This window comes from Ursus arctos, unplaced genomic scaffold (assembly GCF_023065955.2).
Source record: "Ursus arctos isolate Adak ecotype North America unplaced genomic scaffold, UrsArc2.0 scaffold_24, whole genome shotgun sequence".
Taxonomy (NCBI): domain Eukaryota; kingdom Metazoa; phylum Chordata; class Mammalia; order Carnivora; family Ursidae; genus Ursus; species Ursus arctos.
The window spans coordinates 42,592,246-42,619,590 of NW_026622919.1; the positions used below are offsets into that span (position 1 = coordinate 42,592,246).

Consider the following 27,345-nt stretch of genomic DNA (forward strand, 5'->3'; position numbering starts at 1 on the left):
GGCCGCTCCTACAGATCTCCAGGCCTTTGTCCTGAGCTCTGTGGAACTCCAAGTGCTCACGGGATCCTGTTTCAAACTCAGGACTGTACACAACATTCCCGTCACCAGCAATAAAGACGGTAAGATCTGGAACCCAACCCAAGCTTGCCTAATCAGCAGGTCCAAGCCCCAGGGCATTGCTAGAGCGTTCCATGAGGACCTAGCCAGACACATGGTTGTAACAACTCAGTTGCCAGGTACACAGAGAGCTTGAATAGTTGTTCTCTACTGAGTTCCCAGATGGTCCCAGCTCCTCCCGGCCCCCTGTGGCTTGAGGGAAGAATCTGGCACCCTCATGCACTGGAGTCATGTTAATATGTTCATGAGGTCGTCAGATAATGGAAGCAAAAGACTGAAGCATGGTGCATGATGGTGGTAGAGGAGGCAAGGGTAGGTGGAAGCGTATGAGAAATAAGGCCAGAAGTTTCCAGAGACCAGATCTTGGAATGCCAAGCAAAGGAGTTTGTTCAAGCTGAGGAGCCTAGGGGAGGTGTTTGAGCAGGGGAGAGCTGTGCTCAGGGCTGATCCAGAATGGGTAGAATCTGGTTGCTAATGGGTGCTGGGAAGGGGTTTTGCAGGCGGGCTCTCCCCTGTGGGGTTATCTGCCCCTGCCCCGAGTTAATTTTCACATTGAAAGGCTACACTGAGGACAGCCAGGGGATAGGCAGGATTCAGAGGCGGAGGAAAAGGGCCCTGGAGAATGGTCTGAAATGCCTGGCCCAGTAGGGAAGGAGCGTGGATTGGCCTTCCAGGCTGAGTGGTGGGAGAAGGGGTACCAGCTCATATTCCAGGAAGCAGTGGGCTCTGGAAACTTCTTCCTCCGCCCACCAGGTGGTGCTGCAAGACCAAGGCTGAGACTGTGTCTCACACCCTTTTGGCCTTCCTACGAGCCTGGGGTGAGAAGGGGCTGAAGCTGGCCTCTCGCCAAACCCTACCCGGGTGGGGGCTTTCCTCTCTTACAGACGACGAGTCTCCAGGACTCTATGGCTTCCTCCATGTCATCGTCCACTCTGCCAAGGGGTTCAAGCAGTCAGCCAGTAAGTGTCCCTGACCCCAGCCCTAGGAAGAGCGGGAGCCATGGTTCATCCGTTCACAGGAAGTCCCTATGGATCCATTGCATGGGACCTCCCACGGCCCAGCAAGTCTGCGCTGGTCTGCCCAGGCTGGGGCCCTGCCAGCTGCCCTGACATGTGGGTGGGCACTCCCCCAACGGGCAGGAACCAGCTTCTCTTGGCAGGAGGATCATTCCTGCCTTGTGTCTCCAAGGTCTGCCCTCCTCCCAGCCCTCCCCAACTCCTGGGTGTCTGAAATCCTGGACTCTAGCCCCGCATCTGCCATTGACAAGCTGGGTGACCTTGGGCAAATCTCTTAACCTCTCAGAGCCTCAGCTTCTTTCTCCATAAAAGGCAAACACTTGTTAATGGGGACCGAAGAGCGGCCTCAGAGATGACTGAGTTCTGTGCTGTCAGCACACTGCCACACACATCCTCTCTTCTGCCTTCTTTCTCACCATCTCCCAAATCCATGCAGTTCTTAGCATTCGACAAGATACAACGACACTTTTTTATCTAATTTTCCCCATAGGAATTTTTTCTTCCCATTTGCCAGATGAGAAAACTGAGTCACAGACAGATAAAGGGACTGAATATCACAGAGGATCAGAAACCCAGGGCTCCTGACTCCTCCCCTCTCCTCCTGCCCCCAGCCCCTCTTCTTTGTTTCTGGAGGGTGAGATCTGCCCCGGGCCCCTCTACCTGCACTGCACCACACAGAGAACGTGGTGTTGGCTTGCAAATAGCCATTCAACAAACATTTACTGTGAAGTTCATGGGCTACCTTACTTCTGGGTGCCTGGTACCTTACTAGGTGCTGGAGAAAACTCAAACGTGGCCAGCATGCGGATGATGGCTTGGTCTGTTTCAGAGCCTTTCCAGTGCATTTTCTGCTCTGATCTCCCTGGCATCCCTCCAGGGTCCCTGAGGTCACTCCCATGTACCAAAGCCCATACCTTTCACGTTAAAGCAGCCTTTCTCTCAGTGTGGCCAGGGCCACCCTGCTTACCACTCAGGCTGTGCTGCTCCTGCACACGGGGCAGCCTCCTGGACCCTCCCGACACACAGAGTCCCCTTCTAGGGGGCAGTGCCCAGGAATATTCCTGGTTGGTAAGTTCTAGAAAGCTGTTCCACACGCCTGAGTCTGGCCCAGCGTGCCCAGATGCCTCACCCTCTCTGTCTGCTCCCTTGGCCTGGATGGGGCTCAGGGAGCAGGGCCAGGGAGGTGGCGTGGCCCCCTCTCCCAGAGCAGTGTCTGCCTCCCAAACTGGGTCGGGGGGGTTAGGCATGAGGTGAGCTGCTACAAAATCTTCCCTGACCTCCAGATCGTCCTCACCTCCTCCCTCCACCGGCCTCTGGCACCACTCACGTGTTCATTATGACCCAGTGGGCTTAGGCCCCATGAATCTTCAGCCATGGCTCTCTGTCCTAATACGTTCATTACATCTGCACAGTCAGGCCTGGCGGGCAGGCACCATTGTTCGTCCCGCTTTACAGATGAAAGCAGTAAGGCAGAGAGGTCCAGTGATTTGTACGGAGCTGGAATTTGAACCCAGACAGTCAGACTCAAAGCCCTCCTTCTGTCTCATGAACTTTCCCCTAAACGCTGACAGTACTCACTCACACGCAAGTCAATAAATGGGATGGCTCATGCCCTCCATCTCTCCACCACCCAGACCTGCTCTCTGATCTGGCAGAGGCCAGGGTGCTTAAGGCCTCTGGTGTTGTTTGCCTGTTAATCTGTGCCCACCTCCCAGCTTGCCCGGATACCCAGCTATGTCTGGTCTGCGTCCTGCCTAGCCAGAGACAACTCGGGAGCTGCTCCATCCACTCTCCCTTCTGAAGAAAGCCCTTTAATGTCCACCCTCTGACCTCTGCCCCTTGATTCACACTGCAGAGGATTGGCTCTGATACCCCCAGAGCACCTCCAGTGCACCATTCCACTGGGATACCACCGTGGCCGCTCCCGTGGAGGGGGATGGGTGTCAGGGTCTGAGCCCCAGAGGAAGGGCGTGGATTTGCAGAGTGCCTGGAGTGGCTGCCCAGTGCTGTGGCCACGTCCACTGGGTCTCAGAGTAGAGGGGAGAAGATTTTCAGCCTTAAAGGCCAAGGTTCAAGATAGAAACACCAGGAAAAGCTCCCCTTCCTCCCTCCCCAGCCCTCTACCACTTTGTTTCCAGAAGCACTTGGAAGGTGGTACTCACTGTGTGCCCTGTCCTTGGTGCCACGGGTGCACCGGGGCTAAAAACACGAGGCTTCTGCCTGTGTGGCGTGGATGTGGCGAGGGGAGACAGGCAGAAAAGATGACTTGAGTTGAAGTCAGGTGCTATGAAGAAAATAAACCAAGCTTTTAGAACGCGGGGGGCATTTTTGGTTGTCTCAGTGAGTGGGGTTTACTCCAGATTTTCAGCACCCAGAGGCCAAATGCCTTCCAGAGACTTCCACCTCAAACTGAGGCTTCCGTGGTGAGGAGGCAGCCAGGCAAGGATCAGGGATGGAGGGAGTGCAAGGGCCCTCAGGTGGGGGCAACAGGGCAGGTCGGGGTCACTGGAGGGCGGTGAATGAGGCAGAGGGGGCAGAGCCGGCTAAGAAGAGGGCAGAGAGGTGGGAAGGAGCCAGAGCACATAGGGCTGTGAGAAGGGGAACACGGAGGGCTGTCCTGCAGGGATGTCGGGGGGACAGAGGCATTTATCCCCCTTTCCTTCCTGCGCTCCCGAGCCTCGGGCCTCACTCGGTGTGTCTCTGCCTGTCCCCACTGCAGATCTGTACTGTACCCTGGAGGTGGACTCCTTTGGCTATTTTGTCAGCAAAGCCAAAACCAGGGTGTTCCGGGACACGACAGAGCCCAAGTGGGATGAGGTGAGTGGAGGCGGCTGGCATCCCCACGGGGACCCCTGAGCTTGTCACCAAGTGTACCCACCCCACTCCCTGTGCTCACTTGCTGTTGACTGGGGGTGGCCAAGCCTGCTGGCTGGATGAATTCTGTCTCCCCAGTCCCTCTGCCCTGCACTCCCGGCTCACTTAGCATCTGATACTATTTGCGACTAGACGTGGGGTTTTCAGCTCAGGCCCAGACTCCACTCCGCCAGCAGTTCAGAGGCCTCTGGAGCTCCAGAAAGGGAGACGGTTCCTCCATGCCTTATGACGTGCTTCTCTTGGGCCCTCGTCACCCCCTTCTAACCCTTGCAAAGGTGGGGCCCACACCTGCCAGGAAGCCTTGGAGGTTCAGGGTTGTTGTACCGTCTTTCCCCAGGAGTTTGAGATTGAGTTGGAGGGCTCCCAGTCCCTGAGGATCCTGTGCTACGAGAAGTGCTATGACAAGTCCAAGGTCAACAAGGACAACAACGAGATCGTGGACAAGATCATGGGCAAAGGGCAGATCCAGGTGAGGGTCCAGACGCAGCCGGGGCACCAAGGCAGGCCTCTGGGAACTGCCAGGGGATGGTGCTACTGGGAAGGAGTCCTTGTCACCTGTCTTCTTGGTTAAGGTGCTTGACCTTTTGTGACTTGGGTTCAAAACTGGTTTGAGAAAAGTTCCCCAAGGTGGTGGTTCTCTCCTGCTGGAGCTGGTGTCTTATTCTAGCGGCAGAAGCCCACGTGCGCCCGCTCCCTCCGGCCTCTCTGTGCCTGGTTCAGGTGCACCACGCACTCGCCTGCACAGCGGACTGGAGGGGTGACAGCTACCTTTGTTTTCACATCCCAGCTCTGATCTGCTGGGAGCTTTTCCCAGGAACACTGTGTTCAGAAGGATTCTGAGGCTGTATCCATGAATGCTGTATTTGATTAGCAATGTCTGCCGTTGGAGTCATGAGGCCTTGAGCCTTTGCCACTGGACTGGAAGGGCTTAGGACCCAGCTGGCTTGCTGGGGGCTGGTCTCTGACTTGTTGCTGGGGCGGCTGGGCCTTCCTCATGCCGGGAGCTGATTGACTTACGGTAGTTCTCTGGGTATTGATAGAGCCAGGTCCTGATTCGGGTTAAGAGTATTCGTGCCTCAGCTGTGTTGCTTGGAGGCCCTCGTTTGCAGCCTGTGTCCCTGAACAGTCTGCCCGTTCGAAGATGACTGTTCCTTTACCGACCAAGAGGATGTAGGTCTGGGGGGATGACAGTCAGCACAGGGCCATCCACACTCCATCTGGCACCAGGTGTGGCCTCATGCTGGGAACACAAGTGTCTCATTGGGGGTGGATTCTGTGACCTGAAATCAAGGGGAACTGGCACTGGGACTGAGTCCATGAGTGTTCGGTGTTTTGAGCTTCTTAACAATTGCCCAGATGTGATCTGGTGTGGGGGGGGGGGGTGCAGCTGAACGGCGCTTTTCTGAAGAAAGTGTGTGTTCTCTGGTGCCCTGTGTAGGCTGCGGAGTTTGGTATCTGGCTTTTGGCTAGGTGTTCTTGGTGGTGGTGCCCTTCGGGGACCCATGTGGGCCTCCTCCTCCCCCCACCTCTTTCACCTGAGTGTTTGAACAGGGGAATGGCATCGTCCGGTGGGGGCCCAGCCATCTGCCTCATGTCACCCCGTGTTCCTGTGCACGTCCCTTCCTGATGCTGTGGGACCAGCTCTTGAGCACTGTCGCCAGGGAGACGGCGCTGCCAGGCAACCATAAGCCAGTCCTTCATCATTTAGATGAGAGCGAGGGCTATAAATTCAGTGCTGGACCCTACTTCCTGCAGGGGTGAGGCGGGGAGCCCTGTCTCCATATTCCTAGGCTGGCCAGAAGGACAGGCAGGGAAGGGGTTCTGCCTGGCCAGCCCCAGGAGATATCCAGCCAAGAAACGTGAGTGGTTGCCGTGCTCCCTGGCCTTGAAATGGAAGGCCATGAAATGGAAGAGTTAAGAAGGCTGTCCAGGGCAGCCCACTCAGGGAGCACCATGGGCCCTGAGCCCTCCAGAACCCAGATTCCAGGGCCCCAGGGCACCGTCCCCACCTGGACTTCCAGCCCCATTGCTTCCCTCCCCCTCGTTTCTGTCAGCCACACAAGCCCCAGGGGAAACACACTATAAATCATTACATCTTGGAGACAGGAGCAGATGGAGGCTTTGGGGGAAGGGGAGGAAGCCAGGTTATGTTTGGCAGAGCAGAAAGCACAGTCTGGTAAGGAAAATGTTTCTGTGTTTAAGCTTCGAGGAATGTTAAATGCCTGGGAGTTGATATTAAAAGAAACACAAACCTTCCCGCTGCCAGCCGACCTGGGCCTATGAGTGGCCGGTTCGGAGCCCACATTCTCTGGAGAACTTTGGAGTCTCCCAGCCCTCAGCTCCTCAGGGCACAGCCCCAGTGCAGCCCTTGGCCCTTAGCTGTGGAGCCGTCTTGCCCGCCTTCCTGTGGGTCAGGGAGGGGTGAGGGTGTCCCAAGAGGGGTGTGCCATGCCTTGTGAAGTCTGCTTGCCCCGTGATGCCCCTTGGAGCCCCTGAAGATGACCAGGCTGGGTGGAAAGGCTGCACCGAGCCATTCCCATGCGGCCAGGCCCCCCGGAGCCACCGCACAGTCTGTTCCCACAGCTTGCTCCCACCTCCCTTTCTGCCACGTGTCCAAGGAAGGGAATTGGCAGCAGCCTCTGGCACTTGGTTCTGCTCTCCTTCCCAGGCACCGAGGATGGAGCAAAAGGTGGCCTTTCAGTGGGGCCATCCTTGCTAATGTTCAGGTGGCCTGAAGGAGAGGCAGGGGGAAGAAGGCCCCCCTCTGTCCCTGTCTAAGCCCCTTCTTACTCAGCCGATCCAGAGAACAGCACGAGACCCCATTTCCTGAGCTCCAGGTGTTTGCTCCAGAATGAGTCTCTCTCTGGGTTTGCCTGATGTGGCGGTGGGGGCAGGGAACCTGGAGCAGCAGGCTGGGAGTGGGGGGGCAGCATGCAGGGACAGGCAAATGGCAACACTAATCAGCAACATGTGTGTGCAGCACTTGTGCTCTTGGAGGCCCATTCCCAAACATGATCTCCTCTGATTCTCGCCACAGCCCTGCCAGGAAAATGACAGTCATATCCTCCCCATGAGGACACTGAGGCCTGCAGCCTCTGCTGACCGTGTGCAGAGAAGCCATGCCCTCTCCCCTGTGCTGTATCTCTATGCCCCAGGCCTCCGCCAGGGAATCTTCCAGCCTGGGTACGGGGCCCTGGCATGGCTAGCGGTCTGGAGAAGGAGCCAAGGTGAGGTTCCACCCCAGCATCCCACTTGATGGTATAAGTGAGCCTGAGCCTTCTTTAGTCTGGGGTCCTCTTACCTTGGGGGGGGGACACTTACGTTCTAGGGCACCTGGAGGGAAGCGGAGTGAGTGGGCATGCATGAGAAGGAGCCAGGGGAGGGAGACCTGCCATCCCTCTGCCGTGTACCCAGCACGGGCTGGCCGCTCCAAGGGGCATAGGGGCCTGGCTTCAGGATGAGACAAGCGTATCAAGGCATGCCAACCCACTAGAGACCACAAGATGCTGATGTCGGTACTGATGATGACAACGCCTGCAAGCTTCCTGGGAGCCCAGCACTGGGCTCATGCTCACAGCCGTTATCTCGGGGGTCCCAATGGGGAAGGAAAGCGATCGCAATTAGGTGAGAAAGCTGAGGCACTGAAGGGACGAGTAACCTGTCCAAGGCCAGGCAGCCCGCGGGGAGAGAGCCAGGGCTCTGCAGAAGCAGGACTAGAACCAGGACAGGAAGCAGGACCAGAAGTCAGACTGGAACCAGGACCAGAAGCAGGACTGGAATCAGGACCGGAACCAGGGCCGAAAGCAGGACTAGAACCAGGCCCGGAAGCAGGACCAGAAGTCAGACTGGAACCAGGACCAGAAGCAGGACTGGAACCAGGACCGGAAGCAGGGCCGGAAGTCAGACTGGAACCAGGACCAGAAGCAGGACTGGAGCCAGGACCGGAAGCGGGACCAGAAGCCAGACTGGAACGAGGACCAGAAGCAGGACTGGAACCAGGACTGGAAGCAGGGCCGGAAGCAGGACTAGAACCGGGACTGGAGCCAGGACCGGAAGCGGGACCAGAAGTCAGACTGGAACCAGGACCAGAAGCAGGACTGGAGCCAGGACCGGAAGCGGGGCCGGAAGCAGGACTAGAACCGGGACTGGAGCCAGGACCGGAAGCGGGGACTGGAAGCAGACCCAGGCCTTGCCCTCTGCAGGTGCTCTCCCGTCAGCCACTGTTCCCTACAGAATAAGATGGAAAAGTGTGGGGCAGGAATTCGAAGAAGGCAAAATCATCGTGGGCTGGAGTTAGGGAGGCTCCTGGGAGGCTCCAGGGAGGAGGTGGAGGGAGAGGGATTTGAGAGCGCTGGGTTTTTTAGATTCCAAATGCAATGTTTACATTAGAAGGAAAATGGCAATTATAGTAAAGAGACTAGAAACATAATCACTAAGCACCCTACTCCCACTCCTGAAACAGCCGTTTGATTTTGTGCCTTTTCCCTTCTTCAGGCATAGAAATTTTACATAGTTTTAATCACAGTGTGTATTTTGTATTTTTTCTATTTTCACGTAATAGCATCATAAACCTCCCTTTTTTCTAAGGCCATGTGTAGTTTTTATAATGACCTTTTTTGTTACATTGTCAAAAGCACTTCTTATACCTCATAAAAATCACTTCTACATAATGGCCAGCACATCAATTGCCATTTTAAGTCTCTGTGTTATTCTAGCAAGGTGGGCCGGCTCTGGACCAGCAGAAAGGAGCAGGTGGGCATTCAGGGGAAAGGGCCTTCACGGCCATGCAGGAGGTGGAAATGTGCAGGGAGTGTCCCAGGAAATTAAGGAGCCCGCCTGCCCTGAGCAGGAGGGATCGTGAGTCACGAGTAAGAGGGTGGTTGATGAAATGAAGGGGATCAGTAGGATTTTAGGCCAGAGGACTCCTAGAAGGCATTGAATCCAATCCTGTTTTGGGTCGAGAGGGAAACTGAGACCAGAAAGGGTAAGTGGCACCATGCCACAGTGGCTGAGCAAGGGCTCTAAATTCCGGAGTCCATCCCGGTGATGTTGGGTTGGCTGCCAGACAATGAATGAAAGAAAATCGCCCAAGTGGGGCAGGGGCAGACTTGAAGTCAGTCTCTGACCCTCAGGGGTCTGCCCTTTGTCTTTACAAATTCAGTGGAGCTCTGTTTCCCCTCCACCCCCAGCTGGGTGTGTTTCTCCTCTTCTAGGCTCAGGAGTCCTCTCTTTGTCTTTTCCCCTCCACCCCTAAGGGGCCAGTATCTCCAGATCCTCCATCCAGGCCACCCCCACTGCCCGCCTCCTCCTTGCTGCCCCCATCCGGCCCAGGAACCTCTCAGCAGGAGGCCCCCCTTTGTCTGCCTTGGCTCCCTGGCCCCAGGGGACTCCCATATATTTATCCCAGTCTATTTCCAACCAGGCTGCTCCAGGCTCCAGATGTGCTGTCCCCAACTGGGACCTACCCACTGGCTGATTAGCATATTCCCAGGGCCCAGCCTGTGTTGACTGGCTGGGCCAGAGGGGAGAGCTCTCCCTGAGGACCCACAGCTCAGTTCCCGCCAATGACTCCAGACTGAAGAGGAGTCTGAGACCTAGAAGCCACCTTAGCCAGAGGAGCCCCTCCATGCCCCTGCTCCCTACCGTTCCTGGTTAAGCCACAAGCCTGGGGACAACCCCCACCCTCGGCTCTGTCCCCCCCACACACCCCAGGGTAGGAGGCAGCTTCGCTTTGGGAGTGCTCAAGACCCTGGCATGGGAAGGGGCAGGGTCCCAGGCCAGGAAGGAAGCTCCAGCCATCCTGGTGCCCTGCACCCCCAGTTGCAAAGTTCAGGCCTAATGGGATGCCTCACCTCCTTCTTCTTCCTTTCTGAAGCTTAGAACGCAGGTCTGAAGGGGAAAGGGGGTATTTCTGTAACAGTCTTGACCTGGCTTCTTGGAAGCTTGTTAAGGGTTCAACTCTATTATAAATGACACTCAGGAGGGGGTCAGGAAGGCCAGTTCCCTGCCTTCAGGACTAGGATACAGAGCCCAGACTGGCAAATCTGACAATATCTAGACCCTTACTTTTTTTTCAACTGTGGTAAAATATACATAGCATAAAATTTATCACTTAAATAATTTTTAGGTCTACCATCCGGAGGCACTATGCATTCACATTACTGTGCAGCCATCGCCACCATCCATCTCCAGAACTTACTTTCTTTTATTTATTTATTTTTCCCAGAACTTTCTCATCATCCTAACTGACCATACCCATTAAACAGTAACTCTCTAGGGGCACCTGGCTGGCAGTAGAGCACACAACTCTTGATTTTGGGGTCATGAGTTCAAACCCCACCTTGGGCATAGAGCTTACTTAAAAAACAAACAAACAAGCAAGGAATCAAAACACTGTAATTCCCCGGGCAACCACCATTTGACTTTCTGTGATTTTGACTATTCCGTTCCAGGGACTTATGGAAGTAGAATCCTACAGTATTTGTCCTTTTGCAACTTCACTTGGCCTGATGTCTTCAGGGCTCACCCATGCTGCAGCAGGAGTCAGAATTTCCTTGCTTAAGGCTGAGTAACATTGTATGCACAGGCCACATCTTACTGATCCGCTCGTGCACCAGTGGACATTTCAGTTGTGTTCACCCTAGACTCTCTTCCTTTCAAGTGGGAAAAAGAGCCTAGTCTTTGAGGATGGAGATTTCATAGCCTCCTTCTCTCCAGACCCAAGGTTCCCACCCTCACCCAGTTACACATCGGTCTCCAGCTCTCACAGAGAGCAGCGCCCCATGAGCGGAAGACACAACTGGTCACTGTTAGCCTCTTTTGGTTAAAACAGTTGCCTCCTGGCTTTCTCTCCCCCGAGTTAGGCATCCCTGTCTCCTTGCCCTTATATCCTCAGATCTCATCTGCCTTCCCTTTGGTCGTGGTTTATAGATATTGAATGTGGAGGGAGTCAGAGGTTCAGAGGGGGTCAGAAGATCGCCATCTGAGTCCTCTGATCTGGGGGCCTCAGTTTCTTTATCTGTTAAATGGGGATAAGTATCCCCACTCTGCCTTCATCACCAGCTTATTGTGAGGCTCAAAAGAACGGAATGGACCATTCGGAGCTATGATGCGACATTCATCCTGTCACCAGCTTACTCATGCATTCCTACTTGCCAAGCCCCCTCTAAGTGTCGGGTGCTATGCTGCGGGTACAAAGAATGAACAGGACCTCACCATGCAGTCAAGGAGACAGAAGAGAATTTTGATTCATCAGTGTCGATGGGCCTTTGAGGCCAAACAGATCTGGGGGTCAGTCCTCCTTTCTCCTTTCATTAGTTGGGAGAACAGAGTAAGTTACTTTATTTTCTGAGCCTCAGTTTCCTCAACCATAAAATGGGTCCTCATGAAACTTGAATGTGCAAGTCCGTGAAGCCCTTGGCACAGGGCTGGCAGAGTCCATACTCATCTAATGATGGCAGCCCTTTGCCCAAACTGGCAGGTCCTGGTACACTGTCCTCCACCTTCCTGCAGGCACTCCAGGTGTAGCTTGTCAAGCAGCACCCCGCCCCCCAAAGGCCGTCACCTGCAAGAGGCCTCCTGTGTATGGACCTTAGGCTGGCTGAGGCCACATCTGTTTTCTTATGCTGATGAAGTCAGATCCAGCTTTGATGAACTGAACTCAGAGTAGACTGGAGGTCAAGGTTAGGGCCCTCACCACCTGCCAGCCGAGATTTCCCTGCCTTAACTGGGGCTTGAGCAGCTCTGGGCTCTTCTCCGTTGGTGCAGCTCGCAGCCTGGCATGGTGTGGTCAGGCCCAGAGCACAAAGTGAGTGAGGAGCCGGGAACAAGGGGCCATTGTTGGCCTGGAGTTGTTTCTGGTTTCAATTACTCTGCAGAGCAGGAGGAAATTCAGAGTAAGCGTGGGTCAGGAGCCTGCTAGGGCAGGGGTCAAGGGCTCCCCCTGCCCACATCCCTCTCTCTGGTCCCCGAGGGGTCTGTTGTCCCTGTTGACCCTGCTGGAGGGTCAAGCGTGCCAGTTTTATTGCTCTGGGAGCCTGGGCTCTGGGGCACTGGTCTGGTTGACCCAAAAACACTTTTAATTCTTGGCTACTCTAGTTCTTCATGGCTGGTACCAGGAGGTGCCGGGTCCCTCCCTGGGTGGGATGACAGAGGGGCATTCACGTGGGTCCTTAACACCTTCTCCCAATGTCCTTCAGGCCACACTGTCCACAGCTGGGCCCCTGGGTCCTGGGAATGGCCTGGTTTTGACCAGGGGGGTGGGGGCAGCTGTGAGAAAGCTTTGGGGCTGGCTTCCCCCTTTCATTCCATCGCCCCAGCCCCAACCCCTGGCCTGACACCTCACAGCCCTAGGCAGCTGCCTACCCCAGAACACACCCCAGGACGCTGCAGTGGCCATGCTGGGTGTGGCTCTCCAGCCTTTCCCCCGGAAGGTAGGCTCCTCCCTTGCACCCATCCCGGGCCTGATGTGCATGACCATGGGAAGACTCTGCTTCTACAGTCTGCGTTTCCTGTCCCTGCTGCCTGCTGTTCTCAGCGCTGGCCCACGTGGAAGTCTTCCCTTTGCCGCTGTCATCACCACTGTGCCAGCCCCGAGGCATGTGGGGACGGGGGAGGGTGAGTGCCAGGACTGTTCCTCTCCCTGCCTCAGACACTACTTCCTCCCAGGAGCCTTGGGACTGGAGCCATTGCCTTGTCCCCCCACCGCTGGGGTTGCTGTTCGTCTTCCTCAAGACAGGTCCGGATGCCTCAGTTACACTTGGAGAGCAGGCAGCATGATGGGGGAAAGCCAGAGGCAGGATCCCTTGAGAGGGCCGCCCTGCTGCCCAAAGACTTGCCCACACTTGTACCCTTGCTCAGCCGCCTGTCTCCCAGGTGCTCCTGATGTGGGGAGGCAGACCCTGCCCAGTGGATTCTGGAGACAGGAAGCAGCTGAAGGCTCAAGTGTCCCTCTTGCTCTCCCGCCCCATTTGGAAATGCCATCTTGAGGGGCAGGCTGGCTGCCCACTCCCTAGGCCCACCTCTCGGGGCTGGGTGTCAAGCAGAAAAGCCGATCCAGAGAGGACCCCGGGGATGGACTTATTCGGGGCCTGAGAATACCCAGCTTTTCTACAAACCAAAAGAGGGGTGCTCTCTTCCAGCTCTGGGGGACTCCTAGACTCAGGCGGAAGAGCCTGATTTGATCCCAGTTCCACCGCCTAATAGCAAGGTGGCCCCAGGTGACCTCTCTGAGTGCTCCCTCTGGAACCGAGCCCGGGTGAATATTAAACGAGATTGCAGAGGTGATTGCCCAGCCTGCTGCACAGACTCAGTAAGTGCTGAGCTCCCTGCGGGGGGGCCTGCAGCTGTACCCTAGAAATCCAAAACCCGGTCCCTAGGGTGGTCTCACTTTTGATGTTTTTAAAACCTCTGAGAAAAGGACTTAGTAGAGAAATTACCAGGGACATCCCTGAATGAGGACCGAGGTGGATACGAATGCTGTGAGGGGACAGCTCTCGTGGGCTCTGCCAGCCTCCCTCCCTGCGGGTGCCGCAGACCTCACCATGGCCCGCCACTGCAGCCCAGCTTCTGCCATGGTATCGAGGGGGGTGAGCGGTGGCGGCCCTCGGCAAGGGTCTCACCGCCCTGGCACAGCCTGCTCCTACCCTTACAGGCAAGCACTGAGCCGTGCTGGCTTCAGGGCCAAGGTGACCCAGAAAGCACCAGCCTGAATGACTCGATAAGCATTATCCCATTGTAAGGCCTCTGAAGGGAGCTCACACCAGCAAAGCAGAGGCCCACAGTTTTCCCAAAACAGAAAAGTAGAGATAAGACACGAGTTTCAGATCCAGGACTCTGACCCGGAAGTTTCCTTAAAAAGCCCCTAGTCTCCCTGGCCTCCACATCTCCCCACCCTGAGGGCGGGAGGGGGCCAGTGGCTATGGTCAAGAGAAACAGCAGTTCTCATGAGAACTGTCCCCTGGAAGGAGGCTCAGGGGCTCCAGGTTCTGCCTGCAGAGTTTGGGGATTGCTTGGAGGGAACTTCAGCCCGGGGCCTCTGCTTTCTTCTGCGTTATCTGATTGGGGGGCAGGGAGGCTTTGACATAAGATTTCATTTGGAAAGAAAGTGTCCCCTGGTTTAAAAAAAAATTCATTGATGACCATTTGTCTGGTCCAAGTTCCTGTTTTGAAGGTGTGGAAACTGAGCCCAGAGGGAGAGAGTGGCTCCTGAGTCTCTGGTGACCAGGCAGGACTCTCACCCAGGCTCCCTGGCTCCCAGCAGCTTTCTCTTATTCACTTGGAGCTCAAAGTTGGGTGGAAAAAGAGTTGGGTAATAATAAAGAAGGAGAAGAAAGACATGGGGGCTCAGTGGACCCTGACCTATTTTCAAACCTTCCTGCCTGAGGCTGTGATGTCTCCCCCTTCCACTGTGCTGGGAGACCCTGGCCATACATCTCCTTTCTGTGAGAAGGATCAGGGGAGAGGCCAAGGGAGTCTGGGTGTTGGTCTGGCCGTGAGTTTTATGGGGAAGGAATGGAAGGACATATGGTGGGTGTGCTCTGCCCACTCTGTCCCTGGGTGGGTTTTGTTTTAGATAAGCAAGATGTTCCCAAGACTCAAGTGGATTTTCCAGCCGTTTCCATGACCAAGTATGCCGTGAGAATCACTAGGGGTGGCCGGGGATGTGCCATCAGGATAGGTCTTCTGCAGTGCACAAGCTCTGTGGTTAGTTCAGCTTCCAGCCTACCTAGAGCCACCAAGCACCCTCAAGACACCAGTCCAGGGTGGCCAGGCAGAGTGGAGAATGAGGCTGCGCGGGGAGCGATGCGTGCTTTGTCCTGTGCTGCCGGCTGGCGTGGGCCCCAGGACGTGGAGGTCCGTGCCACACTTGGGGCAGGACTTGAGGCTGGGGTTCCAGAGCTGAAAGCCTGCAGCCCCATGCACAGCTGGTCAGTGAGTTGGACCCAGGCCCCAGGGAGCTCTGGCCTGGCCTGCCTGAAGGAGTCCCGCCCGATTGCTCTTACCTCCTCACAGGGGTGGCCATTAGACTGGGACCCGTTCAAGGTCTTCCCTGCCTGGCGTGGGGGGTGGGTGTCTATTCAGTGATAAGTGAGTGAATGAGTCAGTAAGTGAAAATATAGCATCTAGGCTCAGCTCTGCCGTTGGCTCTTCGGTAACTTTGAGCAAAGCGTTTCTGTCCCTGGGCCTGAAGCAAGCCTCAAACATAGCAGATATATGGGTAGGATGGATGGATAGATAGAAGAGCGTGAACAGAAAGGCTCACTTTCTCATCCTCTGGAGATCTCTGCCCTTCCAATGCACAGGTTTGGGTTAGGATGAGGAACAGAAGAGGTGAGAACACGCATTAGGGGTGCAGGGACTACAGAGCCAGGAATCTTAGGGGGAGTCTCCCATCCTCCTTTTTCACAGGTGCCCTGCGATGCCCCTCCCTCACCAGTTGGCAAAGCCTGCACGAGGGCCCCGATCTCTCTGGACTTCCCGGCCCTGCTGGCCCTGCAGGTTCTCTCAGCCTGACTCCTGTGCCCGTCTTTGGGCAGGGACTACTGCGAGCTCCCTTTCTGCAGCCCTCCAGCCTCAGACGCCCCCTTGCTCTCCCCCACCACCTTTCCCCCCAGCTGTGCTCGTGTGGGGCCTCCTCCATGCTGTGCTGCTGTGGGGCTGAGAAGCAGCTTTCTTGGCAGACCTCCTGGCCCCCATCCTCAGCACAATCCTAGGCTCCTCTCAGGCTCCCAGCTCCTGCACCCAGACACTCTGGGTAGCTGACTGGGGCTCTCACCAGGCTGTCCCAGGGTGGGACACTCCCAGGCTGTCCCCTGCTGTGCCTGTGGCCTTGGTCTAGCTAGCTGGCTGCACAGAAACCCCCTTTCCTGACCTGGGGTCATTTGGCTAGAGGATAGGGAGAGGGAATCAGGGTTCCAGTCTGGGCTGGGGGAGAAGACAAAAGTCATTCCAGTGGGAAAAAGGAGGTCACTCCAGAAAGTGGCAGCAGCATCCCAAAGTTCTGAGAAAGAACCTTCCTCCTCGTGTTCACAAGCTGGAGGATTTGCCTGGAAGCTGTCCCCACCCCCAACCGTCACCAAGGCAGCACTGGTGGCAGTTCTTGCCTCTCCCGCCCACACATCTCAGGCTGCGTATATTCCCTGTTGACCTTTTTTCCTTCGGCGATGCGGCTGCTGATCACTTTAACCTGACTTTGCCTCAGCCCCAGCTGTGGCTGGGTGCCCAGTCCCACCACCCAAGGTAGATAGCCCTCCCTAGGTAAGAACCCAGGGCCCTGCATCTCCCCGGGGATGTCCCTTCTCATTCCTTCTGCAGAGAGCCTAGGTGGCGGGCAGCAGGAATGAGGGAGGACAGGACAGTCTACGAGGAATGCTTTTAATTCCAAAGACAGCGACATCTGTTCATGTGGGCCTTCCCGCCCCGGCTCTGTTTATCCAGACAGAGGGCCGTTGCATGTCCTCAGAGGCGGGTTCTGCCAGGTGTGGCTGGACAGAAGGGATGGACAGAGGGAGGAGGGGATGCGATCCCTTCTGGGTGGTCATGACAGCCAGCCTAGCCCATCCAGCAGAGATGCGGAAGGGTCCGTGGTGGGCTGGAGGGACCAGAATTCAGACCTCTGCTTTTGAGGAACTGACTGAGAACATTTGTCTTGCACAACCCCCCACTGCAGCCTGCTCCTAGACCATTGATTCCAGGAAGGAGTGAGTCAGGCTGAGGGAAGAGAAGGCAAATCTGTGCTGTCCCAGAGAGAGCCCCCAGCCCACAAGGAGGCAGAGAAAGATGAACATCTCAAGGGAAGAGCGTCCCAACTCAGCTACCCATCTGCTAAGGCGCTTATGTCACCATGGAGACCAGTTGGCCAGCTTTCACCCAATTGGAACTTGCTTTACCCAGACAAGTATTGAGCCTGGGGTTCCTAAGACAGACAAGCACGGGGCTTTGGGAACAGGATCTGTACTGCCCTCGTTCTCCCACACACCCGGTGGGGGTGGGGAGGGACACCTTGCAAAGCATTCCTCCAATCTGCACCCTGTGGCGTGTGATCCAGATAGAAGGGAGAGAACCTTAGAAAGCCAGCAAGGGGCCACTATTGAAGTGAGCCAGCTGGTGGTGCCAAGCGCACTGACATGGTCCGCAATTATAATGGCCCCTTACCAGCCAGTTACACAACATGTTAGCCAGAGGAGTGCAGAAGAAAGCTAGGGTGGATGGCCTTTTTCCACAGCTCTTGAGGCCCATGCCAAGCCCTCCTCCTCCAGGAAGCCTTCCATGGTTCCTCTGGCTAGAAATTTTCTCTCCTTTCTCTCAACTGTCATTGTACTTTGTGCTGTTCTTATGGCTTAAGACTGGGTTTCTTGAGAGCAAAGATGATGCTTTGTCCATCTGGGTATGCACATGGTAGGTGCCCACTTGCCATGTGCCAAGTGCACGAATGCTTTTCTGCTTCCTGTTAAGAGGTGGTTAAGCCTATGTCTTGCTCTCCTCTTGGGCTGTCAGTTTTATGACGCACAGGCTTTCGATTCGTGTCTGCGATTCCTCAGCCCCCACCCAGGTTCGGACACATAGCCAGGCCCTCAGTCAGTGCCTCTTGAACGAAATGAACAAGTTGGAGAAGTGAAGGCTGCAGGAGCAAGCAAAGGCTTCATGGAGGAAAGGGGTTTTGTGACAGCCAAGGCGAGGAGGCTGCCTGGCCCCTCACGGGACTGGAGGGAGACTCTCTTCAGAGGTAGCACCTGGTGCCCTGGGAGAGACAGGTGGGGGGGCGGGTCAGGAAGGGTGGCTCAGGCCTCAGCTGGGCAGGGGACACACGTGTGTCCCTGCCTCTGTGGGTCTTTTTCCCTCCCCCTTAGGGAGTACTGGGCAAGATGTGATGGGCCGAGCCTGTCTAGCTGCCGTTGGTTTGGGCAACTTCGGCTCAGGTACGAGGAGGCTCTGTGCAGCCTTGGCAGCCCCGTCTGCACCGTGGAGAGGCAGGTGTGGAGCGTGGAGCCCTAGAAAAGATGGAGCTGGCCCAGCCACCCTGCAGGGACCCCCAAAGCCCAGCAGATGGAAGGGATGTCCCCCAGGACCCCACCTCCACCAGCCAGGCCGGGGGAGTGCGGGACCAGAGCCGGCTGTCCCAGGACATCACAGTGCTGCTGTCAGCCAGACCTCTGTTGTGGCCCAGCCCGGCATGGCCTTGGGCAGGGCGCTCTACTTCTCGGTCGGCTTCATTTCCTCAGTGGAAAATGGGGTGCCGGGACTTCCTTCATAAGGTCGGGGGAGCACTGAGTTAATCCGTGTGGAGATTTAGCATGGTACCCGTCGCTCGTTAAGGGCGGCTCTTCCTATGATCAAGGCTTCGCTATCTCTGCAGTGAAGCTGCCCTTCTCTCAGCAAAACACGGAGGGTCTCTGATGTTAAGCCCCAAGACCTCCATATTGGTGGGGATCCAGCAGGAGTATTCCAGATGCCAAGGCCTAGTTCTGTGCCCTGACCCACCTGCCCTGAGGTCAGCCAAGAAATGTGCAGAGCCGGCGCCTTTTCCTGACTCTAAAGAACCAGCCACACTTGAGCGCGGCCCGGTGGCGTGAGCGCCAGCAGCGGTGGGAGAGCCCGTCACTCCCCAGCGGCAGGGGCCTGACCTCAGGCGAGAACTTTACCTCCCTGAGCCCAAGTACTCAAAACTGGAAAACAGAAGTTGTGAGGCATAAATGCAATCGGGTATCTGAAAGGTCTCCGCGTGGGACCTGGTTCATGGATGGTACCATGAAAATGTTGGTTTCCTTCTTACTCTGAGCCTAACGACCCGTAATGTGACATCCTGGGTGCTTCTGGGGTTTGTGTACCCTCACCGTCTGGGGTTCAGGCCTTCATCTTTTCTCCAGACACCAGACTCTAACTTGATGCTTCACTTCTCACTCTGGACTTGAGCGTCAAGAGCAAGGTCTTTCTCCCCTGTCTTCTGAGCCACCCAGCCCAGACAACGTGGCTGATTGCCCCTTCGCCAGTGGATCTCCTCTGCCCCTGGTGGCACAAACCTGTTTGGGCTTTTCTGATGAGGTCCACGGGGCTGAGGTCAAAAGTGGCTGGGTGAGAGGCACCTCGTGCTGGGCATTCGTAACCAGTGTCATCCTTGGCTTTTCACTCATGTCCCTGGAGACGGCCCTGAGCGGCCAGTTCCTTCCGGCCCACTGAAGCCCAGAAGGCTGCCCCACTGGGGATCTTCATTATTCTTTACGTTCCCAAGGGGAGGTCTGTGAGTGCCGTTCTACATGCGTCTGGCCCTGTCACCAAACTGGCATCCGGGGAGGTGCGTTGGGGCAGGAATTGGGAGTAGGGGGAGCAGAACTCCAGGGCAGTGCAGGTCCTTTGCCTGGGACAAGGGCAGATGTCGCCGGCCAAAACGCAGCTCCTGACCCTGCAGACCCCTTCTGGCTTCTTCTCAAGCCTCCCTTAGACACAGCAGGCCCCCAGGGAGCAGCCTAGTGGTGAAGGGGTTAACCGGGGATCTAGAGGGGAAAGGACTGGATTGTGTTTAGCCGCTTGTCAAACTTTATTTAGTACTTGGGCTGAGGGTCGGTGAGGTGAGCCCGCCGGAGCCCCAGCCTGCCAAGAGTTAATACCCGGAGGTTGGGTTTTTTGGAGGGGCAGCCTCCAGCGCCTTCTTTGAGTCACTTCCTTCGGTGGGGGCGGGTCCCCGCGCTGTCTCGGGCGGTCCGTGGCGCACGCACTGGGGCGTCCCTGCGAGCCTAGCGGGACCAGCAGGCGGAGGAGAGGGCCCCCGCGGCCGCCACCGGTGCGCTCCTCTGGGAGGCAGTCTCCGGGGACGGGAGGAGAAAGCGGAGCCGCGCACCATGCGCTTGCCTGCCCGGCTCGAGTAACAGTCCGGGCCGGCCTGGGGGCTGAGCACTCCGCGCGCTCCCTCGGTCTTCGCCGCTCCCGCGGAGCCCCGGCGGCCAGGCTGCGCGCAACCTCTCCCGCGTCCCCGGTCCCGGAGCCGGCCCGCAGGCCAGGTGGTAGTCCGGGCCGGGCTCGGCCCCCGCCGGCATGACCGACGTTCTGCCTCAGCCCGACTGCAGCCTGAAGGCGGTGTGTGAGCCCCTGGAGCGCTGCTGCCTGGATCGGCTGGAGGAGCCGGGGAGCAAGCGGCCCCCCAACACAGGCGCCCGGCTCTGGGGCCGCGTGCGCAGCAAGCTGCTCCGCCAAAAGGTGCTAGCGGTGGGGGGGGGGGGGACCCGAGTGGGTGGGAGGGCTGGGGACTGCCGGGCTGCTCTGTTTCCCCCACCCTCCCTTGGAGATCCATTCCAGCTCCTGCCTGATTATGGAGTCCTAGGACAGAGGCCGAGTATGTGTGTGGGTCTGCTCTAAGTGGCTTTAATTTGATGATTAATGCTGTTGCCACCCCCGCCACTGACCCCGGCTGCTTTCTCTGCATCTGTCCCCGTCTCAGGAAAAAGGGGGTTGTCTCCTGTGGGAGAGGACTGCCCGGCTCCTTTCTGAGTCTATACAGGCAGGAATGCGAGTGGTTAAGCAAAAGGTCTCCTGGGTCTCAGTCACCCCCACCCAGGGTGCCCAGCCCTGACCGAACCTCCTTCCCAAGCCCAGTGGACATTGCTGGCTGCCCCTTTATGGAGGGGCACTGGCAGAAGCACCTCAACACCCCTGGCCGTGGAAGACTTATTTGTGCGGGGTTGCGGGTATCCTGCCCCACCAGGGAGGAAGGGGGGGTCATGTGGAGGTAGTGGTGCTGCTGAGCCTGGGGGCTACCGCCTCCAGGGGGCTGCCTTGTTGGGGACCACCCAGACAACGCCGGCCCCGTGCCAGCTAGGCACCAGTGTGCCAGGAGTGTCCTGACCCAGCAGGCAGCTCCGCCTGAGCTGTGTGCCAGGGCAGACCGCCGTCCTGCCTGCAGCCCCAGACCTTGGGATGAAAATCGGAGATAGAAGTTGACTGTCCTGCAGCTGGGCAGGCTGCCTTGGGCTGGCTTTGGGCCCTGGCATTGGGTATCCGAGGAAGAACCAGACCCAGCACCTAGAACACAGTAAGCGCTTGATAACTGCAGCCTGAACTAGCCCCCCAAGCAAGATGTCGCAGGGGGCCTGTGCTGGCTGGCAGGGGCCATGCCCATCCGTCAAGGGAGGCTTTGGCTACTCCATGGGGCTGATGGAGATTTGCAAGCCATCCTGCAGCTCAGAGGAGGGGGGAACCCTCCGTGCAAGTCCTTGGTGCCAGCCAGCACCTGCCAGGAGGAAGTGATGTTGGGCCCTTTGCCTGCTTGTCTGGTTTCACTCCCTGCCAGTGGGGCATACTTGACCTCCCAGAGATGACATCAGTCCTGAAAAGTGCCAGGCATGGCAGCAACTTGAGCTGTCCTGCCCTGGCCCCCAGTCACCTTCAGCATCTCCGGGGACCGGGCTCGCAGGGCCCTGCTGGCCTCAGCTGCTACCGGAGCCCTTCTGTGCTGAGACAGCTGTCTGTGCCCGGCAGCTCGGAGCCGGCCCTTCCCTGCAGCCCCCTCCCTGCCCAGCCCTTGCTGAGGCCAACAGACACCAGCCCAGGGCTCATCGTCCATTCCCAAACCTCAAGGCTGGCGAGAAACTGACCCCGCAGGTTCCTGGCCCGGCGCCAGGCAAACGGAGCCTTTAGGTTTACCTGTCCCTTTGGGGAGGTGCCTGGCAAGTAGGGGCCAATGTTTAAGCCCCCAAATCCCAGACTTTCCTTGTGCGTTTGTGACTGGCACATCCAAGAATCCACTTCAGGAATTCTTTAGCCAGCCATACCTCTGGTGGTCTCTTGCTTCTCTGAGTCTGATGGTGCCCTCTGGGCAAGGGCAGCGGGCCGGCCAGGTGCTCACTGCTGAGCCCCCTGGCATCAGGGCAGCTGCAGGCTGGCTCTGGCGCGGCGGCCCCTCGCTCCTGCTGTGACAGTATGTCAGCGTCACGGATACAAGGGTCTGCGTGCTGGCACGTGCATGCACCCTGCTGTGCCCGCCTCCGTGTGCCGGGCGAGCGGGCGGACTTGCGGGGCCAGGCCCGCTGCCCACGTCCCTTCTTTCCCCAGCTGCGTCAACCTAGTTTTTTTTTTCAGTGCTGCAGGCTCCCTGCCAGCCAGGGGGCTGGGACCAGGCAGCAGCTTAGGTGGCGTGGGGGAAGGGTGCCAGGTACCGCCCAGCCCGGCGGGAGGGGTCACCCATGAACTTCTCACCAACTTTGCCCTGAAGTTTTGCTGTCGCAGACGCCAAGACACCTGTGGCCTCCAACTCCCTGTTGAAGGCTGCGGGGGAGGGGGGGGTGACTCACCGGGGGAGCCCCTGCTGGGGCTGAAGTATCTCTTCAATGGAAGATTCCTCTCGTTAACCTGGGGTCCCTGGCCCCAGGAGTCTGCAGTTGCTCAGAGAGGCTCTCCTTTGGGCCGCAGGGAGCTGTGTTTGGGGTGGTTCTTGTCCCCAAGGGGAGCTCTGGGGCCGAAGCCTCACTGCGGCCTCCGACTTGGCATCGGTTTGCTGTGCAAGCATTGAGCAGACGAGACACGTGGCATCGGGGTTTGTGGGCTCTGCCAGCGCTCGCGGCGCTACACATTTCTACTTTCCTTTTCCTGTATTTGCTCCTTTATTTTTATGTTTTAACTTTCTGCTTCAGCTCGCGCTCACAGAGACTAGGCCCAGGGCCTGCTCTTCCTGCCTTCCCACCTGCTTCTGTGTCCTGAGGTTGCACTTGAGAGACTGAAGGAGTCCCATCCCCCACCCCCTGAAGTACCCAGAGCCTGTGATGGGGTCATTTGTGGGAGCCACAGAGAGGCTAGCAGGACCCCCGCGCAGCAGAGCCCAAGCCAGAAGCCTTTGGGTGGGGGTGCCTGGAGAAGGGGGGCTCAGGCTGGACTGGCAGGGCCCAGAGGAGTCGGGGAGAGTGGAGGACAGTTCTTGATGACCTTGTCTCTGCTTGAGGGGTTGCCACGTGGGGCTGAGAATTCCCTGCCTCGAAAGAACTTCCGTCCAGAAGCTAGAGGCCAGCGAGGTGAATGGAAGTGTTGCTGCTGGAGCACAGTGACTCAGGCTGCTCTGTGAGGGGGTTTGCTCCCCTCTACTTCTGGGGAGAGTCAGAGGTGTTACCTGAGGAAGGACAGGATGGGGAGCCCCCTTTGGGCCACTTGCTGGGGAATCTGAGGGCCCAGGAGGGTCCCTTTCTTTGCCATCTTGACTGCGACTGCAGGACAGCTCCTAGGCCCTCCCAGAGTCTGTCGTTGAACTTGACCGTTCTTCCTAACAGGTAGCATCAGGTACACAAACCGTGGGTACACCCCCCAGGCTCACACAGCCAGTGAATGGGGTGTTGGGGGTACAAGGGTGCTAGGCTATCAGACATAGATATGTCTTGGGCTCATTAACTTTATTTCATAATCTGGTTCAGGGCATCAAGAAAGATCTTGAAACCTCGTGCAGTAGACATCTGTCCTGCCCTGGCTGTCCACACTCTGCCCTGCCCCTTCGCCCTGCCCACCCCAGTCTGCCTTATCTGCTGGGAGGAAGGGACCCTTGTCCGTGTCTTAACCGTCCACACGCCCACTCACACTCCTGTAGTGATCCCTCAGCTGTAGGAAAGGGACAGTAGCGCCTCTCCCTTGGGCTGGAGACCCCTGCAGCTGGCCTCTTCCCCCCGGGGCCTGTGTGAGAGCCAGGACTGTGGCCAGGCTGGCTGGAGAATTGGAAGAGGGAGCAGAGCGACCTCCCTGCATTCCTGCAGCCATGAACCTTCTCGAAGCATCTGCTCACTCCCTAGAGGGAGAGGACCTTACTCCTAGCAACACATGGGTGGTCTCCTGACTGCCAGTGCCCCTACTTCTCTACTAAGCTGACTCCCAAGGGGCCTGTTTGATTCCACAAAGTAGGACTCCACAGCTCTGAGAATCTTTGGAGGAAATGGAGCCTCCATGCAGACCCAGAGCCACCCATTGCCCAGATGATATGCTGTTTTACATAGGGTCACAGATCCCAAGGCAGGAACCCCTGCTCTAAGTGCACTTGGCCTGCACCTGGGGAGGTTAAAAAGCGCATTGGCCCTCTCCAGCATCTCTGTGGTCCACAGGTGGCTTGGCCAGGCAGCCATGCTGGGCTTGGTGCCTCAGCCTTTAGATGGCCCTGGACCAGGGGGAGCTAAGCCTGCCAACCAAGGTGGTTTCCGAAAGGCCAAAGCTGGGGGAGCCTAGTGTTGCAGGACTTTCCAGAGGCAGTGAGTCCCCAGGAGGGCAGACATTTTGGGAAGAGCCCAGAAACTTCTGCAGGTGCTAGTTGGGGGAGTTGCCAGACATTGATGAGGGAGCACAAGTCTGGAAAGGCCCAGCCCTCTGCCAAGTGGCCTTGCCAGCCACCCAGATTGTCGGGTGCTGGTCACCAGGTACTGTTTTGGCTTCCTTTTCTCAAACAGACAGTGCTGGGGACGGGAAGGAGATCTGTGTTCTGCCCGCTCCCTAGCACCTAGAGGGATACACATTCCCCCACATCTGGAACCTGCAGGCCCAATCCCTGGGAGGAGCCAGACTCAGTCCAAAATCCCAGCGAGCCTTAGATCAGGGCCTCATTGTCCTTTGTCCCCAGGGTGAGCGTAGAGAGATGGGAGGCCACCATGAGAGCTGCCCTTGGGATTCTTCTGCAGAGAGGCTGGGAGGGCACCATAACCCCACAGGGATTTCCTCAGCGGAACTGATGCCTCAGCCAGGAGCTAGAACCATCTCTGTCCTGGACAGCGATCCCTGCCAAAGTTGGTGCTTCAGATGGGCCCAGCCAGAGCAGTGACAGCCACAGCTCCATTTCCCAATCATGCCTGAAGTCTTCTTTGTGCCCTGGCCGCCTCCCTGGAGCACCCCGCCCCTCAGGTTCATGCGGCATAGGGTGCTGGGGACCCCACCAGGCTAGTAGGAGTGCAGAGACCTTATTTTTCTAAACCGGAGTCTGCCGTCTGTACTGGCTGTGTGACCTTGGGCAAATCTCTTCACCTTTCCAGTTCTCTGGCATCTCCCAGCTCCGGCTCATGTGATGATGTTGGCCATGTCTCAAGATTCCCGTTCCTAAGCCTTAAACTCTCAACACACTGGGAAAGTCTGGGTGGGAGAGGTCACAGGGCTGCCCCTGGGCCAAGGCCAGCCATTCACTGGACACGGGACAAGAGAGGTGAGCAGGAATGTGGGGCTTTTTGACCCCTGTCCCAAAGGAGCCTTGGTGGAAAGGCATCGCTCTTTCCATCCCCCACATCCCGTTTCATTCATTTGGTCCCTGAATATTGATGGGTATCTCCCACGTACTGGGCACCCCAGAGGTGGGAGGCAGAGACCCCTTAATCTCATGGAACTTTCTGTCTACAGAAGGAGTCAGGCAATGCATAAGATGGTTTCAGGCTGGACAGGTGCTAGGAAGAACATAAAATTGGGTAATGAACAAGAGAGTAATGGGGAGGGAGAGACCTTGCTGGAAGAAGTAATTTTGAACTAAGATTTAAATGACAAGAAGGATGCTGGGGGCGCCTGGGTGGCCCAGTTGGTTGGGCGCCTGACTCTTGGTTTTGGCTCAGGTCATGATCTCAGGGTGGTGAGATCAAGCCCTGTGTCAGGGTCCATGCTCAGCACAGAGTCTGCTTAAGACTCTCTCTCCCCCACTTCCTCTCCCTCTGCCCCTCCCCCACTCCACTGGCATACGCGCGCGTGCGTGTGCTCTCTGTCTCTCAAATAAATAATTTAAAAAAAAAAAACACAAAACAATTCTGGAAAGATCCAGGACAGTGCACTCCAGGCAGGGGAACTGGCAGGGTGAAAACCCTGCAGCTGGTAGGGTGGCCATGGCATCTTCAGAAGCAGACAGAGGCCACGGGACAGGGTCTGAGGGCATCCTGGACGGGGCAGGCAGTGACCAGCTGGAGTAGGACCTTACAGGCCACGGCAAGGAGTTCAGCTTTTAATCGAAGTGCGGCGGGAAGCTACAGGGGAGCTTAAGCCCAGTTTTAGTGACGCTGACATGTTTGGGGCCCTGGCTGAGGTCCAGACGTCATTCTCAGCCCGTGCTGTGAGAGGAGCTATTATTATCTGCTCCATTTCACAGGCAAACTGAGTCCCAGAGTGACCCAGCGTGACAGGAGTGGCTCGGTGCAGGAGCCAGCGCCCAGAGCCGGCTCTCAGGCAGTGGCCGCCCTGCGGGGCGGGGGAGCCGGAGCCCCACGGGGCCTGGGGCCGTTCCTCGGCGGCCCGGCTGTCCGGGTGCTCAGGGAGCCCGTCGGGGCCGGGGCAGGCGCCCACCCAGAGGCCCCTCGGAGCGGGCACGGGCAGTGGACTCGCCAGGGCCGCTCGTTCTCAGGAACGGGCTCTGTGCCCAGACGGCGTTGCTGGCCTGGGCAGGGAGGAGGAGGTCAGCTTCAGAGGAGGACTTTCACAGTGCTCACCGAAGCACTCAAGTGCAGAGGGAGGCCGCTGACCCCCCGCTCAGCTAACTTCCCACGGCAGTTAGCAGGAAGCTTCCGGCTCGGGACCTCAGCCTCCCACTCCCGACGTTGGAGACGCCGCCCCTCTGGGCTGCCTGTGTGTTGCTTTGGCCCCAACCAGAGTGACCCTCCCTTCATTACCCCTGTGCCCCCAACGTGGCCCTGAGCTGAGGCGAGGCAGCTTCCTGGCTGTTTGTCTGCGGCCTGGCTCTGGGGTGAGGTGTCCAGGCCATGCGGAACAGGGAAGGCAGTGGGATGCCAGCCGGCCCCGAGGAAGACAGGGCCCTGGGGCTCTGGGAGAGATGCGCCCAGCTTTGGGGGTCTCCCGAAGCAGCCCAGGTTCGAGTGCTGTCTACAGCCGTGCCCAGCCCCAGGACTAGAAGTGCGGCAGGCACAGGACAGACTGGGGCTCTGGAATGCCGAGTGCCGGGGAAGGCAGGTCACAGTGGGTGCTATGAGGCTAACCTGGCTTCAATAAAAGCCTCATTCAGAGCTGCTAAACCCTTTCCATATGTGGGCCTCTGAGAACTTCAAAGTCCAGGGGGGCAGGGGGAGGGGAGGCAAGACCCGGCGCTGTGCCTACAGAGTCAGCACCAGCCTGTCGTGTGGCTGCGCTGGGGGACGGTACCTGACCCTGCAGGGTGAGGGCTGGAGGGCCGAGCTTGCTTGGCCTAATCGTGGGGGAGCCAGCCTCTGGGAAAATGGCGTGAGTTTACTGAGCCCGATCGTGGTCTCCCCCGGCCCGGCTGCTGAGCTGGAAGCCAGGCTTTAGGCCCTGGCATCCCCCTCCCACTCCACCCTGCCTCTCTAGGAGTTTCTCTCAGAGCAGCCACGTTGACGGAATCCTCCCGTACCCTTCCCGAGAGGGAGGAGAGGCAGGCCTTGGCAGCTCCCTA

General features: G+C 57.5%; 1 protein-coding gene across 7 annotated transcripts in view; it reads left to right on the forward strand.

The window, feature by feature from the left end:
• The window catches only part of ABR (ABR activator of RhoGEF and GTPase), a 174,690-nt gene that overhangs the window by 132,527 nt on the left and 14,818 nt on the right, over nucleotides 1-27,345 (forward strand). For 6 of the 7 annotated variants that reach the window (XM_026517793.4, XM_057317831.1, XM_026517794.4 and 3 more), the window contains 4 exons: nucleotides 15-119; nucleotides 1,002-1,076; nucleotides 3,853-3,950; nucleotides 4,345-4,476. In XM_026517793.4, coding sequence (XP_026373578.2) covers nucleotides 15-119; nucleotides 1,002-1,076; nucleotides 3,853-3,950; nucleotides 4,345-4,476 — 410 coding nt within the window. Of the gene's footprint in view, nucleotides 1-14; nucleotides 120-1,001; nucleotides 1,077-3,852; nucleotides 3,951-4,344; nucleotides 4,477-19,741; nucleotides 20,199-27,345 lie in introns of those variants that run through there. The other variant, XM_026517797.4, reaches the window with a different exon arrangement.